General features: G+C 38.0%; 6 protein-coding genes across 6 annotated transcripts; 1 reads left to right on the top strand and 5 right to left on the bottom strand. All coding sequences in view use genetic code 12, as the record gives it.

The window, feature by feature from the left end:
- Positions 1-1,067: 1,067 nt before the first annotated feature.
- On the bottom strand, positions 1,068-3,227 carry DUR3 (Dur3p; the record flags this gene model as incomplete). Its single annotated transcript, XM_036812606.1, has 1 exon — positions 1,068-3,227. One exon carries the CDS (start codon positions 3,225-3,227, stop codon positions 1,068-1,070), a length of 2,160 nt encoding a protein of 719 aa, XP_036663697.1.
- A 1,649-nt stretch (positions 3,228-4,876) lies between these two features.
- CPAR2_105540 (arylsulfatase) lies at positions 4,877-6,568 on the top strand (the record flags this gene model as incomplete). Its single annotated transcript, XM_036812607.1, has 1 exon — positions 4,877-6,568. The coding sequence occupies one exon, from the start codon at positions 4,877-4,879 to the stop codon at positions 6,566-6,568; it is 1,692 nt and encodes a 563-aa protein (XP_036663698.1).
- A 357-nt stretch (positions 6,569-6,925) lies between these two features.
- Positions 6,926-8,143, bottom strand: ERG3 (C-5 sterol desaturase; the record flags this gene model as incomplete). Its single annotated transcript, XM_036812608.1, has 1 exon — positions 6,926-8,143. One exon carries the CDS (start codon positions 8,141-8,143, stop codon positions 6,926-6,928), a length of 1,218 nt encoding a protein of 405 aa, XP_036663699.1.
- A 1,458-nt stretch (positions 8,144-9,601) lies between these two features.
- Positions 9,602-12,310, bottom strand: CPAR2_105560 (uncharacterized protein; the record flags this gene model as incomplete). The annotated part of the gene is made up of 1 exon (XM_036812609.1): positions 9,602-12,310. One exon carries the CDS (start codon positions 12,308-12,310, stop codon positions 9,602-9,604), a length of 2,709 nt encoding a protein of 902 aa, XP_036663700.1.
- Positions 12,311-13,746: 1,436 nt separating this feature from the next.
- On the bottom strand, positions 13,747-14,397 carry CPAR2_105570 (uncharacterized protein; the record flags this gene model as incomplete). The annotated part of the gene is made up of 1 exon (XM_036812610.1): positions 13,747-14,397. The coding sequence occupies one exon, from the start codon at positions 14,395-14,397 to the stop codon at positions 13,747-13,749; it is 651 nt and encodes a 216-aa protein (XP_036663701.1).
- Positions 14,398-14,548: 151 nt separating this feature from the next.
- CPAR2_105580 (uncharacterized protein) lies at positions 14,549-16,684 on the bottom strand (the record flags this gene model as incomplete). The annotated part of the gene is made up of 1 exon (XM_036812612.1): positions 14,549-16,684. One exon carries the CDS (start codon positions 16,682-16,684, stop codon positions 14,549-14,551), a length of 2,136 nt encoding a protein of 711 aa, XP_036663702.1.
- Between the last annotated feature and the right edge of the window lie 712 nt (positions 16,685-17,396).

The following is a 17,396-nucleotide window of genomic DNA, read 5'->3' on the forward strand; positions in this document are numbered from 1 at the left end:
TAAATAAAAGAAGACTTGAATGAAAAATTTCGCATATTGGTCTCGGGTGGGTTTGTGTAATAATCAAATCAAAAGTTCTGATAAGGAAAAGAAAAAAAGGGAAGGGAGAAAATGTCTCTTTGTATCTCAAAACGACAATTTAGCGCGAGTGTCATACAAAATGTCGCAATTCCCTTTTCGATAACGAATGTCGTTATATAAAAAGTCGCTTCTTATTGAATCGCCAATTTTTCGGCCCATTGGGTGAGGCAAATTGATGAGCTAAGAGAGCTTTTGTACACGATAAAGCATTGAACCAATGGGAAAAGGGCAAAATTGACTTATTGTTTGTAGGATCTTGTGCCAATGACGAAAGTGTCCTTGCATGTACTGTTCATTCGAGTTTGTTCATATTTGGTTGGTAAGACTCTCGGATATGTCCGGAGACATACAAAATCGAAAAGTAATGAAATCCAAAAGATTGTTGAAGCAAAATGTAAGTACGTATGTTTTATTACCAGTAGCCTACTTTTGGGGTTTAATTTACACACTCAGATTACACCGGCCAACACCACAACAGATGGGGGTTTACATGCTAATAGATAAGGCACAGACTAAAAAGTTTAAGCCAAGCATTAGATTAATGCTCTTGATAACGAGTATCAAACGTTTTCTCTTGAAGCAAAGAGGGCACTAACTAGCTTCGAAGTGAGTTTGTCGCTACCAGCACGTGAATCTTTTCAACTTGTTCTCTGTCTTCTTATTGGAGGTTGATAAAAGAAAGGAAGTTAATTCTTTGCATTGTTTGTTATTTTTATTTTTTTTTTTTTTTTTATTTTTGCTTGTGTTTATTTTGCGGCCCGAAATAAATCCGCATTCATTATTGTGTTATCAGTTGCAAATCACTTAATTACACAGCTCTTTATCATGCAATGGCAGAACTATACTCCATGGGGGGGAACAATTTTGCAGCAATTCCAAAAAAAAGAAAGTGGAAGACTTGTTTGGCCACTGTCCTCTTGCTACACGATTCTCTCTCAAATCAATCATACTAATAATACATATACACTGAAGAACATCTAAAGAAGCTATTTTTTCTCATCTGACAACTCATCATCTATGTTACCATAATTCATCTCAACAGCTTTACCATCCACAATTTGTGGATTCGATAATTGAGCAATGACTTGTGACTGAACCGCGTGTAATTCTTCTGGATGAGAGTTTTGCCACTCTCTCAATTTATAAGTTTGACCAGTTAAGTCCCAATAAATACCTTTTCCAGTATGGAAAAGACTATGTCTTCCTTCCCAAACGGGGTACACAATGACTTGGAAAACAGTATACCATATCCAAATGAAAAACACCACCACCCAACCGGTAAAGAATTTTTTGGAAAAGATGTATTTACTTCCATATAATGGCATTGGCCATATGACAAGTAAACTAACAGTCAAGAATAAACAAACAAAAACACATCTTTTGAATGCACGATGCAAAGTGTGTTGATCTTCGGTGTAGTGCTCCCTCTCTTCTTCCACCAACTGGCTGGCAATTACCGAAATTTGTGATTTGATTGGAGACAATTTTTCATCATCATTGAAATTGTCAGATTTGGTTGCTTCCATCAACTCTTCCTCTTCATCCACACGAGTGATTCTTGTTTCCAACAACTTCCAATTGAAATTCTGTGGTTTGAAAATGAGGGTGAACAATGGTACCGTAATCAAAGGAAACAACAAAGCAACGACATTACCAGTCAACATTGAGTCATCCTCGAATAAATTATCATATGTAATAGAACCAAACTTGGTTTTGCAAACAACCAACCAGGCCATAATAGCCAATGCTGTGGCAATTGGTGGGGTAAACGTAGCTGCGTGCCAGTTTTGCTTGGCAGACAAGATGGTCATTGCTGAACTTAACACAGCGCCACCAATAATAATACCCATCAACTCGTACAAGAACCCCATTGAAACGTTGGCATAATAAAGACCAATTGCGAATCCAGCCATTGCATAAGCGAAAACAGCACATGATATATGTGAAATGAAGATTAATTTTTTACCACTGGCATTAGGGTTGATGTAGGTTCTGTAGATGTCATAAGTGGAAATGGTTGATACTGCAATCAATTCGGATGACATTGCACTTGTGACCGCCATATAAATCATGATTAAAGCCAACACAGCCCCACCTTTGCCTAATAAAGCCGATGCAGCGTTTGGTAATACTAAGCCAGCAGCAACCTCATCACTTGTCATTGGTCTACCAAGTGGCCAATAATCAGTATGTTCCAAAGCTAATGCGGCAAATCCCAATGTCAATGAACAAAATGCTGGAATCGGAAGCCAAGCCAAAGAGCCCAAAATATACCCCTTATAAGCGGATACTGGATTAGCAGCAAAAGCCTTGTTGAAATAACCGTTATCCAAAAACACAGTACCGAAATTTCCAACAATATTGATGACAAAGAAAATACCTCCAGATTTGGAATTAAAAGTCAAGAAAGACCCATCGTGATTACCTTCTACTGGCTTTGTATCAGCCAACTTTGTAACCAAATCCCAAACAACTCCAGGTGATCCCAATTTGTGGTTGGTTGCCCAAGTGCTAAATGCAAATATGATGATGATTACAACCATAATCACAGTGTGAGCATAATCCGTTAATATTGTAGCTTTCAATCCACCGAAAACCGAGTACACAGTTGGCGAAAGTCCAATCAATAAACAAGCGGCCACTGGATGCATACCAGTCAAGTCACGTACAGTGGCCGATCCACCACTCAACAACATGGCAGTGACCAAGATGTTTGTGGCTAGACCCCAAAAGATGTACACAATGTGAGTAACAGTGCCGTATCTTGCACGAACAATCTCCAAGTAAGTTCTAGCCAGGGGTGCTCTCTCTTTTGCTTTAATTGCCAATGAAGCAAACAAGGTAATTTGCACAGTTGCACCAAATGCATAACTGCACGATCCGAATATACCATTTTTGTAAGCTTGTGTAGTTGATGTTAACAATGTGGCAGCCCAAGTCCAAGATGAAACAACAGCAGCACTGATCAAACCTGATTTGACTGACCTTCCGGCGGTAGCAAACTCTTCAGCAGTGATGATTTCTTTGTTGTATCTTTTCAACAAGTACGTCGTTAGAATCATACCAAAAGCAAATACGGCACCTAAACCGACAATAATTGCATAACCAGCACCTTGTGGTAATGGAATAAATGTTGTATCAGTCATTGGGTGATATGTATAGTGTATGGTTTGAAGTAAGTGAAAAATGTGAAAAAAAAAATTCATGTTGGGGGCATCTCCATCTTTTTATAAGCAATCATCTAGAGCCCATTGAATCAGCTGCATTGTCTCAACCTTATTGTCTGTGTTCATATGATATGATTCGTAAAGACGTACCTTATCAATTGTTTTGCAACAATCAATTGAGTTTTTTTTTTCTCTTATCTGTTTACTTTTATTAAATTTTGATAAATTGAAGATAACAGAAAATTCTTATTCCTGTGTTGCAAAACATTGTCCAGCGAAAAAGGGAAGTACCACCCTGCAAAGCCGCTTAAGCTTAATTGTTTTATCCTCGTAATTGAATCTCAATGCGGTAGAAACTTGGGGTAAGAAACATTGCAACGACATTGTAGACACCAATTAACAAACTGGGAAAATAATTATGTACAGAGCCTGCAATGCTCGTTGAAATTGGCCAAAATTTGATGTATGTCTAGGTGTAGTAATCAAATAGACGATACTCACACAAATGGCGTGCATGATACTGCTTTAGTCAGCTGCCACTAAAAATATTCCGCTCAAGGCAAATTTGCTAAAAAGTCTTATCAACCCTTTTCTTAACCAAAATTTCAAACCTCTCCTAACAGGAATATTCTATTCTGATAACGCAAAGACTAAACGTTAAATCTGCATATAAATTTTTATGTGCAATTGTACACTACTCATATATGATTGGGCCGTTAACGTTTGATAGCTTTCGTTTTGTGTAACTACAGAGCCTGTTTAGGCAAATGTCTTTCAAAGCTGGGGACACTCTTCTATTGCATAAGTTCAAGGAACGGCTAAGAAGCAAGGGGGTAAGACTATACGGGCTGCTTGCTCAAGTAGTTTGCAATGAGGAATCGGTATGTATTGCGTCTTCAGTTACTAGTTGCTTTTAGCGAAAGCAATGTGACGCCTGACTTTATCAGTACAAAATTAAACCTGGTAGATTTTTCGGCCCGGAATGTCTCATAACCCATAGCTATCGCAAGTCAAGAAAACATCTGCAATCAAACCAAGGCGGGTGTCAGTTTAATCTCTAAAGAGGAAAGTTAACGGGCCATGTGGTCAATTTGATATACACATGCGATAAAAGTAAAAGCTCAAACTAGAGGATTATAAGCCCAGAGATTACCGTCGAATTATCAACTCGGTCAAGAGAAAGTGTGATGAAACTGTTCCATGTAGGGTTCGGCTCGCTAACTGTAGTGTTCTCGTAACTCTCTTGGTTTATGAAACTACTGTTGAATTCAAAAAAGCAGCAAGTTATAAACAAATTGGTGAAAATTTCTCCTGAAATCGTCAGTGAGATCTGTGAACCGAATGCAAAACTGTGTACCGAGAAAGCCGTACCTTTGTAAATTGACTGAAGCACTTCTAATTGGTTTATTCTCATATGCGCTTGATGTATACATTAAATCCTTCCATTGTCCTTCAATTTCGTAACATGGATCAATTATCGCGAATCAAATTGTGGCGCTTTTTTGCTCAGAACAATAGTCGAATTCAAGACCTGTCCAATATATTACACCTTCAATGAAGAAATCATATCAATCATTTGGACTCGCCAAAAAAAGGGGTATCCTTCATCTATCTACCATCGAATTGTCATGACAATTGCGCAACAACCACGTCCCAATTTCCTAATCATTGTTGCTGACGATTTGGGATTCACCGACTTGTCACCATTTGGAGGTGAGATACACACTCCAAACTTGCACAAACTAGCCACTGAAGAAGGAGGTGTTAGATTAACTGATTTCCATACAGCATCGGCATGCTCACCCACCAGATCAATGCTACTTAGTGGCACTGATAATCATATTGCTGGATTGGGACAAATGGCTGAATTTGCCTCTCGTCATCAGGATACGTTCAAGGGCAAGCCAGGGTATGAAGGATACCTCAATGATAAAGTGGTTGCCTTATCAGAAATTTTACAAGATGATGGATACCATACTTTTATTTCGGGTAAATGGCATTTAGGGTTGAAAGAGCCTTATTGGCCAAGCAAGCGAGGCTTTACCAAGTCGTGGGCGTTGTTGCCTGGGGCGGGTAATCATTACAAGTACATCACGCGTGATGAAAGTGGAGAGCAAGCTCCGTTTATGCCTAGTCTTTATGTTGATAGTGACCGGTTATTGGACCCAGAACTGGAACTACCTGATGATTTCTACTCCACTGTCAATTACACTAATAAAGCCATTCAATTTATCGATGAAACGCCAGAGGATGAGCCATTTTTTGGATTCATTACTTATACAGCACCACATTGGCCTTATCAAGCTCCACAAGAGAGAATTGCAAAATATAAGGGCGTTTACGATTTGGGTCCAGAAGTGTTGCGTAAACAAAGATTAGCTAAAGCTTTGGAGTTAGGGATTATCGATAAGAGAGTCAATCCCCATCCTATCAAAACCATACGTAAACAATGGAAAGATTTGAGTGAAGAGGAAAAGCTAAAGGAAACTAAGATCGTCGAGACATATGCTGCAATGGTGGAGATACTCGATGAGCAAATTGGACGATTAGTTGACCACTTGAAAAAAACTGGTCAATTAGATAATACATTTATTTTGTTTATGTCGGATAATGGAGCTGATGGACAGATGATGGAAGCGTTACCATTGGCAAATCAGAAAATCCACACGTTTGTTGAGAAATACTATGATAATTCCCTAAACAACATTGGCAACTATAACTCATTCACCAACTATGGTGATCAATGGGCTCAAGCAGCAACTGCACCCCATTCAATGTATAAAGCTTGGTCAACCGAAGGAGCAATTGTTTGCCCATTGATCATTCACTATTCACCATTGTTGCAAAACCAAGCGGGTACAATATTGAAGCAATTTGTCACCGTGATGGATATCTTGCCAACTGTATTGGATCTTGCTGGAGTCAAACATCCGGGGCAAACTTATAAGGGAAGGCGAGTGGCAACTCCACGGGGCAAATCATGGGTCAACTATCTCTCAGGTAAAGCCTCATTTGTCCATGATGAAAATACAGTTACTGGGTGGGAATTATTTGGACAACAAGCCATTCGAAAAAGTCAATACAAGGCATTGTACATCCCGAAACCATTTGGTCCTGAGAAATGGCAATTGTTCGATGTTGTTGAAGATCCCGGTGAAACTGAAGATCTTGCTGAGAAGGAGCCCGAAGTTCTAAAAGAGTTGACTGACCATTGGGCGGTGTATGCCTCTGAAACTGGTTTGATTGAGTTAGGGCCTGATTTCTTCAAGGTTGGTAAACCGGGAACCGTTAATAGGGAGTATATAACGTTGGATGATTAAAAGAAGCAGAAAGACAGATCCGTCAAGTAAAGAATAGTCTCTGATTGATATAAAATGTTACACACAAATATATAGATATATGAAAAAGAAGTGATAAAATTGAACACCATCGATGCTTAGCACCATTGTCAAATGTTCTTCATTGAATGGCAAAACCACACCATGGTGACTTAAAGAAAATAAAAATAAAAAAAAAAACAAAAAGATAAAATAAAATAAATGTCCTTCATCGTATGATCATAGTGTCCCTATTGCCCATTCCCTATTAAACAAAATAACTTCGCATTATCATCAAGCAGGGGGGTTAGTATCGTCCTGAGCGAGCGTGTTCTCTTTTGTTGTGGCGGGTAAGGTACCTTACGATTCCTCAGCATATTCCCTATCATCAACTTTACCTTCCAACTCATTTCTGATTTCCTCCATTTGAGTAACTTGTTTCTTCCATTCTTGTTTTTCCTTTTCTGCAGTAGTTTCCTTGATGAAGAATGAATCATCAGGTCTTCTGTATGATCTTCCGATTCTATCCCACAATGTAGTGAATTGACCGTAGTTGTAGTTGAAATATAAATGATGAACAGTATGACAAGCAGTTCCATTAACTACAGGGTCATTGCTCATGTAGTTACCATCATGAATCATCACCGTCCAAAAGTTGACAAATGTAAATAATCCCAAGTACAACACTTTATGTAATGGGAACAATAATGGATAAAGGTGGTATGGTAAACTTTGAGCCCATCCATCAACTGGGTGGAAAGCATGAGATGCAAATGGTGTACAAACAATCCATTTGTGATGAGGTTTATGCAATCTCTTGTATACCGAGGGCCAATGTAACCATCTATGAATGCAATAAATCAAACAATCAGTAAACAAGATGAACATGGGAATTTGCAAAAATACAAACTTCCAACCACCAGTGCATTCATTGATATCAAAATAAAGACGTGAAAATCCTTTCAATTCCAAAAGAAAGAAGGGGTTGGTCAAGGCAACCATTACAGGGATAGCTGTCATTGCACGTTCGATTTCCAACCACATTTGATTTTTTAAGTACCTTGGATGATTAAAGATTCTTCTGTCAAACACAAATACATAACTCAAGTAAGCCACAATTAAATATAATAACCATCCAAATATGGTTGTTATCACTAATATAGTCAATGATTCTCTCAAAAGATTTGACCTAGCCAAGATGGAACTTGAGAAATAGTCACCTGCGGGTAAGAAGGTTGGTTTCAATCCATAAATCTCCGATTTGTTTTGCAAACTCATGACTTTTGACCACAAATAAGATGGTAAGTTAGCAACATTAACACTAGTGGCATTGAATTGGAAGTTTAATGCATTGGAGAAAGTCGATGAGGCAGTAGTGTTTCCAAATAAAGCATTATCAACTGTATCACTGCACCCACTACATGAACTTGAGGGAAGAAATTGTGAAATCTTTGATGAAACTTGTTGAAATACTGGTGAATTTTGAATGAATTGGTCAACTTTGCCACCTTTTGGTAAAGCTGCAGCATATAGTCTGTCGAATAGGTAATAATCGCAAACTTCTAATACGATATCCATGTTGTGTTGTGTGGATCTAGTGAAATAAACGTGGGTCTTTGAAAAATTGAGTAAAAGATCTTAGAGATCGAGTGCACGTGTGATAAAATTTATTCTTGAAGTTGTAGAAGCTTAGTGGTGGTGGTGATGGTAGTAGTACTAGTAGTAGTAGTAGTGGTTACTTATTGATAGCTAGTAGCTTGGGGTATTTTCAAAGCGAATGTTCAGATCTTCTTGTGGGAATGATATATAGGTTTGTATATATAAAAACCTTTAATTTTATACCTTTATTTTGTTTGTCTTCTCGTATAAAAAAGATTTTTATCGGGTAGAAGAAACGACACAGCAAATTCCGAAGATGCAAAAGTATATTTTTTTTTTGATTGGATATGTATACAATTGTGGATTGGAATGGACTAGTTTGCTGTAGCTTCAAGAATAAAGTGTCTATAAATATCTAGATACCTCGAGAATTCTTCAACGCTATATATATAACTCTTCTCGGCCTGTTCACTCTTCAATAGCATGATTTTCCATTTCCAATCCTTGGAATGTGTCAAAGTAGAACAAAAAAAAAAAACGCGTGGTTTGGGTATACCATTTGGTGCGTAAATCAAATAGTAAATTGTGGGATGATGTCTACCTGTAGGGTTTATACAAACGATGAGCTGCATGCTGCTTGATACGGGGGTTTTCTTGACTATCCAGCAATGTTTAACCGCCGCAACTCAATCCCATCGTTCCTACAAATTTTGCAATCATTGACAGATTACAGATTTCAGATTGGCTTTGTTTCCAGATTTGTTTTACAACTATTGGCATGGAGGATAAAAAGGGGAAAGCAACAGATAGAACCGTTAAATCTTAATTAGTAAGACACAAATGTGTTCTTTGATTCTACATTCAGCTTATCTTTCTGTATCGTATCGATCCCTTATATGAATTTTTTTTTACTTTTCGCTTTCGAATGTTTTGTGTCGTCTACAGTGTGTTTCAGATGCACGTCGTACCCACTGTAAGGGAGAAGAGTTTTTTGAAATATTTATTCATTTTGACACAACCTGATCGCTTAAGAAAATAGGAGACTCTTGCTGCTGCTGCAAGAGCCAGTGGTTGGAGTTTACAAAGCACTCCCCAATAATACCTGAAGCTGTATGGTCTAATTAGCCACCAGCAAGTAACACACAAGTTACCTTTTCTTTGAATCAGATGTTTTTTTTTGTTTTTTTTTTCATTTTGTATTTCTATACGACGGCAGAAAATAAACGACAAAAAATGAATATCATCACCTTTGTGCAATTAGACAAAGATTGCAAAATTAGTATTCACCTATATACATATGCTACCAATTGAATCTAAAACTATCTCTTATTACTGTTTACCCTTAGTGGATAGAGTCACTGCAAAGAAACCTTAGAACGTCAAGATGAGTAACCTCCCATGAACAATTTACTGTCGCACGAACAATGCCTCGCCTATCTACAATAGATCTAATAGATCGGGATTTATACCACTATTACCACTGTTTTGATTTTGAGGAGGTAGTGTGGTGTTTGACCTATTCGGTTGCAGAGATGATCCCTTTGGTGACAACACTGAAGAATTGAATCCTGGTGGATAGTTGTTACTGGCATGCGATAAATTTGTTGTCGAGTTACCCATCGATGCAAATGTGCCGCCATTACCAGGACTCAATGGCGTGGTGGGCAAACTCTTCATCTTATCTGCTTCTGATGTCCATTTGATCTTATGTTTTGATTTTGACTTGGTGTTGATTGCATCAGCCAGTTGAAAATCATCAAAGTCATCCTCACCTTCATTATCGTGATATGCCGGTCTATCATAGGTGCTCTTTAATGAATCAAACAAGTTAGATGTGGCGGTGTTGCTATTGGTAGTAGCTCCAAACTTCAACGGAGTTGACTGAGTTAAGTTGATTGAAGTTGGTTTCGCTGCCGTTGTTGCGGACTTGGATCTAGTGGTGTTCAACGTATGCAATCTTGCTGTTGAAGTACGCGTAGCAGTGGGGGTCTTCTTTGTTGGTTGCATGACTTGACTCTTTGGTGCAATTTCCGGTTTCTCAGGCTCCTTTATGGCTTGTGATTCCAATAATGCTTCAAAATTAGGCTTGCCTCCATCTTGTCTCTGTCCAGTGCTACTAGCTGCTCTACCATTGATGTTTCGCTCAGGCAACTGTACCAATTTCTTTTCTGTCATTGCCTTCTGTATCTTGTTGATGATTGTGATAAACGATCTAAACTCCTTTTGATCACAATCAGTGCACTCAAAAGCTAAAGCATAGCTCTGAGGTATAATTGATTCAACAAGCATTTTCAAATCCAAATTCATGTCTTCACTAGATACGATTTTCTCAAAGAATTTCAACACTCGTATGACAATTTCCTCTTCTCGGTTTTTCAACGACTTAGTCACTGGAAGAAATTGCTCGTTGATGATTATTTTGTCAATTGCCTTTGCATCAACGAATTTCTCAAATGTATTCAAAATTTTCAATTTTGTAGAAAACACCGATGTTGCTTGGAAAATTTTAATCAATAGTGGGAAAAATGTATTCTTCATGTATGAAAAATCAATCTTGTCAATGAAATATGGGATGTAATCGAGAAATGTCTCTTGTAATTCAATCTGAACTTCTTTTTGATCTTGTTCCTTTGCCGCTAGGGTAAATACAAGGTCTAATATGGTCTTTATAAAGTTCATAAATTGTTTGTCATTGGTTTTTTCCTGTAATACATTCAAATTCTTGATCAATGTCAATCTCGTCTTGACAGAAGCATTGATAAGTTTAGTAAACGTCTTTAATTTCTTGCTCTTTGCTTCATCTTTGAAAACAACATCGTAAACTTTTTCCAGTAGGGACGAACTATCCTTGAGTAAAACATTGTAAACCCTATCTTGAAAAGTCAAGGCTGACAATGATTTCGAGATCGCCATAGTTATATCCAACGACAATGAAATCAACTCGTCAATATTTGGGTCTATTGCCACTGTTTCATCCAAAACTGTCAACTCGTTAATCAATTGTCCAATCAACAATGGCAATATCTTCAGTGATCTGAATGCAGAAGGAAATTGGCTAATCAAGTCTGTTTGTGTTGTTGGATCAAATTTGAGTAATCCCTTCATAAACACCAACTTTTCATCAATACTCTTTGTCGTAAACTCATCAATAAACCACATGGCTTTGATTATAGTGCCATTAAAGAAATCGGAATCTATAAATTGGTCCAATCTTAATCTGTCGTATGGGTACCTAGCTAGCAACTGCGGAAACAAAGGATATAACTTTTCGGGCACTTTTTTCAAAATGTACTTTAACTCATTAGGACTAGTTCTATGACTGTAAAATTTCGACTCAAATTTGCGGAATTCATGCTTGTAATCTTGAATGCTGGTGGAATCTTGCAAATTTATCAACAGCTCATTGTCGTCGTAATTGTATAAATAAAAAATCAACATCCCAAATGACCAGATATCGTTAGCAAAGTCCAATTTAGGTTGTGCATCAACAATCAATTCCGGTGCCGTAAAGCTTAAATTCAAGTTGGCAAATGGTATAAATGACGATGTATTCATGATAAAAAAATTGTCTCGCTCTTGGGGTGATATTTCATTGAGATTCTTTAAAAAAGTGAAACCAGCTAGTTTCCAATCTCCTTGATTATTAATAAATATTGAAGAAGGTTGAATGTTCAAGTGAATGATGTTGCATTGGTTGTGAATAAATTGTAGCCCCTTAGCTACTTGTAACAACCCCTTCTGAATCGATAACTCATCCAAATCTTTTGAAGCGACAGTGTTTAAATCACTCAGAACTGCTTCAGTAACAAATATAAATTTCGTCTTTGTCTCCTCCAAAGGTTCAAGTGTAGTTAGCACCTGTGGGTGTCTCAACTTACTCAATTGATTTACTTCGAATTTGATCAACTCATAGCATTCTTTGATCACTTTTTTGGGACTACTATTTGCAGCCAAGGACGACATCTGACACATTCGATGAACTTGTGATTCAAATTTCAGCTTATCAAAAATGAAGACTGAAACTATTCGGTTGGTTGATTTGTGTTTAGCAGGGTACACTGTCCATGGTTCACTAACAAATGATGGGTTATCCAGAACATTGTAGGTTGCTCTGATCCCAGTTTTGAAACCTAAGCTGCTCAACATTGCTTAGCGATGTTATCTTTCAATGGAGTTGGTCCGATGTGCGTTGTCACAATTTTCGTGCAACAACCAAAAAAAAGTGTGCGGAATATTCGCTTGTCGTGGCTTAGTTTTTTGAGACATCTTGATTGTTAGCGACATTAAGATATTAACAACACTACGATTCATTAAGCTAGCGAAATGGTAACTGGTGCCACTTACGACTGTCTTCGTTTATTCCCATATTAATTGTTTGTGTTATAATAATCTACAGTATAGTATGTATTAGAAATACACTGTAAACTTCCGCATTACGTAGGTGGCACTGTTGAGGGTGATTGAAATCTTCAGAGTCGCATAAAATTTTATGAACTAAAATTGTGTTCGTTAATCAGAAACCTCTATTCACAGCTAAATAAACTAGAGATTTCTACTCGTATTTATGAAACAACTCTCTTTAAAGGTCTCTACTATTATGTGTTCATCTCACAAGTTAACACATAGCTACACTCACGACGTCACTACACACACAATACGTCATTACACACTCGTACAACCTCACTCTACACCCTTATCTCAAAAACACTTGACAGCATACATGACATCTTAACTCCCCACGTTTCTTATCACAACATTAAAAAGGAGAAAAAATCTTCCATCCAAGACAAATTTTGCAAGGTCTTAGGGAACACGCTAACAAAATCGCAATAGTCTTGTGGCGGGACTATTAAATTGAGTTGCCCTAATGGACTATTGATCCCCATTTAGTACATCAAAGATGCACCATGTATAAACTTCAGGGCCAGCGCATGATCAATTATGGGAAGTATACCTTTTTTTTACATTCTACAAATTGTGTGAATCTGGTGATAACTACATGCATCTGTTTTACCGTGGTGGGGTCTAGCGGCCAGCTATGATTACTTTGGTGTAGCCGGAGTATTCATCGATTAGAGTTGATAGATAGATTATCAATAGGCACATACATTTTTAGGCTTAGTAAGTCAAGAGCTTCTCAAGGCATTTATTTGCAGATTCAAGTTTTTGTTGTTTACGATATTATCACTCGCTCCAGAATCGTGGATGGCATGTATATTTTAACACCTTGTTTATGAACTCCTCTTCGTTGTCAAAATGGATTGTTTTGACGTTGTTGTGATAGGGATTACACATATAATTCTTTTTCGTTAAATTATATATTAATTTGTTGTATTGTAAATTGAGGACAAACTGTAAGTATTGTAGGAATGTTGTAGATTTCTCGTATTGGTAAAGGACTACAGCTATGTAGAAGGTGCACGACATTGCCTCTTTTGACCCCCAGCTTCATTGACCGAGCCCTATAATCATTAGATTTAACAGAATCGTACACAGATTCTACAACCCATCGCAATAAGAGCAATTGCTTTTGCTACTTTTACATTGCATCGATACACTATAAATCCTCCTTCAAAATCATCTCATATCATGGGATTAAACGTACCAGATGCATTGTAGGAAGGATCTTTGGAAGGTATGTAAACGGATGTCTCTCCCCTGTATTCCCCACCACTGTTACCAGGACCACTACCTCTGCCTCTGCCTCTGTAGCCACCTCTAAATCCCCCTCTAGATCCTCCTCTTCCTCGGTAGCCACCGCGACCTCTTCCTCTAAAGTTTCCTCTTTCATATTCTTGTCCATTAGCTGCAGCAATAGCAGCTTCTTGAGCAGCTTGACCCCCATGTTTACCTCTACCAAATTGCCTTCCTTCTCTGAATCCAGGGTCCAAATCTATTGATATACTTTGACTATCAAGAATGGTAGATTGCAAATATTTCATGGCATTGAGTGCACCTTGCTCTGTTCTATAAATGACAAAGCAAAACCCACACGGTGTCAATTTATTTCGATCTAAACCCATGATGATCTTGTCAATAGCTCCGCATTTCATAAACAATTCATGGATCTGTTCCTCAGTGGTGAAATGGGACAAGTTTCCAACATACACGGTACGTGATGTCATTGCTCTTTCGAGTTCAGCATAGTTATGTCTCGCCTTTCGTATCAAGTACTGTGATGGCTTATCAAGCCTTTCGGCTGAATTGTTGAAGTTGTTCTCTAGCAAATCCATTGATGGTGTTTGACCAAGATGTATTCAAAAAAAAAAAAATTGTGCTGCGTTTTTCCGCGACAAAATTGAATACCACACTCTACATCACTACTACGCAATAACTGTATATTTTATAACAAACTAGATAAAACTATAAAAGTGACCCTTATGTCTAACTTTGACACTTGATATTATTATCAGAATAGAAGTTGATAAAGCAATTGTTGTCATTGAAACAAACACTGCTCAACCTACCTTCTTTGGGAGTAGAGCAATTTGGAGTCAATGGACTTAATCTGTACTTGAGATCCATAAACTTTTGGTTGAAAGCAACATCGCTAGTGTTCCATAGTGGCGTAGCAACGTAGGTATGCCAAAACGTCCCATTCAATGGAGCATCTTCTGGCCAAGTGTGTTCGGGGTCATAATAATCCCTAGCACTATACTCAACTTCCCATTGTGGCTCTTCGCCACCATTGGTGAACGTCAAATTCAATTGAGTGTAGTAGTTGTACGCATTAATGACGTTAAAACTCTCGTGTTCCACTTCATACCACTTCCATGAAGGATTGAAGTTAGTGTATGGTGTCACTGATTGTGCAACCCATGCCATATTGATGACATCTTCAGCAACCGCATCAGCAGCAGTGACGTTGCTTGTGTACAAAATTGAAAACTGATCTCTATGAGTGTGTCCGTAAAACAAGTTGGCAACAGTATAAGGAGAAAACCGTTCAATGATTCGGCCAAAGATTCTTGATTGAATTGGCAAAACATCATAATTGTTTGGTGGAATGTGTGCCATAATCCAAACCCTTTGTCCCTTTTGTTCCGATTCTACTAACTCATCAATGAGAAATTTCCAGTTTCCAAACAAGTCAGGACTGGTTGTCTGGTCTATATAAGCCCATAAATTATCGGCGTAATAAGTGTTTGAATTCAATGCGATGATCTTCAACCCTCTATTGGTAACATATGAGAATCCAGTGTAATGATGTTTCAAATCGTTGGCATCTTTTTCGTCAAACCATTCATTATTGACCCACAAATTAACCATGTCATCGATATTGTATTGGTATGAATTGTTACGATCGAATTGCAATGGTGCCACTTGTGCATATGGAAAAGAATCGTGATTACCCAATGAAGGCATGATAGTAATGTTGTTCAAGAAATGTTTGATCAAATTGAATGCAGTTACTTTTGAGTTCTTGGTAACATTCGGAGTTGCATGGACACCGTCGTGGTCAACCAAATCACCAGTGAATAAAACAAATTCGAAATTCTTTTCGTTGTGAAGCTTTGCAATTTCAACCAAAGAGTTGTTCATTAACAATTCAGGAGAGTCTGCAAGGTAGGCTCCAAAGCTAGTTGCTGGCGCATTTTGCCAATTATAGCCACGATACTTTGGGAAATCATAGTAGTCCCCTTTGATGTACTGATCGTTTTCATCGTAATGAGCATCAGGATAAAACGAGAAATCAAAGGTGTCAATAAAGGGGTCGAGGTTTTTGTAGTATTGAGTGAAGTTGTAATCCTTACCGGGAAGCTGCTTGTTATAGGACTCTGGTAAGCAACATGGATATTCAGTACAATTGGATTCCGAACCCAATTCATACCTCGGCTGAATATGGAAATCGGTCACATGAACAACATTAAACCTCTCGCTATTATTCTTATACTGTGGTTGATTATTATACTCTGGTTTCTTTTCGGGCCACCAACTTTCAATATCAAAAAGCTCTTGCACATCTGGCGTTTCAGGTAAATCACACGCCTTTTTACCCTTGAAATAACAATAATATTCTAAATCCAAATCGCTGGAGACATTAAAATGTTTAATGACGTGAAGGAAGTCATTATCAAAGAAATTGACACTTGTACCAGAAGTAATACCCGAATCGTAATCATCATTAAACGCCTCAAAGTTTTGCGAGTGTGTTGTCACGAAGAACTCCTCATAATAACATGAATCAGGATAATAAGCATTATTAGTGCAATCCTTAAACAAAAGCAATGTAACTAAATGCTCTTGCTCTGGGTATTCATCAACCAATGACTTTGCATATTTAATCCTGCTCTTACATTTATCACACTTGGAACCAGTAGCATCAGTTAAATTCTTGAGATGGTAGTTTATAAAGTCAATCTCAGTGGCTGGTAGGTTAAGGAAAATCTCATCCGTAATGTCGTCTCTAGACCTTTTGGAAATTAGTTGACGTTGTAGGGAACCGTGTCCTGGAATTGTTTGTGCCAACGCACATACTGCTAAACCAAGGAGAATGAATACCTTGAAAGCCACCACCATTGTTGATGATGAAATTCATACCGACGTGCTTTGTTTTTGGTCAAATTTGCCCCATTTTATAATCCAACTTGCATTGTAAATACTGTCTTTATTCAAGATGGTACTGTGCACATGGGCCCTCGTCTGTAATTAATCGTTTCCCTTGTTCAAACAATGGGAAATTTCAATCGGATTTAATTTTCCACCACAACAAACCATTTCGCAACCTTATTTTTAATGCATTGTAATGCACAAAATTTAATAATGAGTCGTAACACGTGGCCCGTCCGACTGGTGATTGCGCTGCTATTGATCTTGATTGTGAGTTTAAGGGCGTCAAAAGTCTCGTGTACGAATTTCGATTTCCACTGTTTTGCCTACAAGCTGTTTTTGTGTGTAATTTACTCCCACAACTTGCATGAGGGTCATGTGTTGGGGTCAGTCAGTTAACCGTCAGTGAGATGTGGGGAAAATAATCAGCATCTCTTTTGGATGGACCACAATGATCAACTCATCTTACTTCGAAAGTTTAAATGGGACACTTTTGCTCGACTTCGAGGCCAATTAGGCAGCAGACGCCAGTTTATTGAATTGTAATCGAGTACTCAACAAAGCACTCATCAACGAAAAGCCCCAATTTATCACCTCATCATATCCTCTTTGTAGATCCAAACGCATGTAGCATGTTGTCTCTCCCATATTACTTGTCATGTGCGCGGTGTTCAATCGCCGA

This window comes from Candida parapsilosis, contig 005569 (genome assembly GCF_000182765.1).
Source record: "Candida parapsilosis strain CDC317 annotated contig 005569".
Lineage (NCBI taxonomy): Eukaryota > Fungi > Ascomycota > Pichiomycetes > Serinales > Debaryomycetaceae > Lodderomyces > Lodderomyces parapsilosis.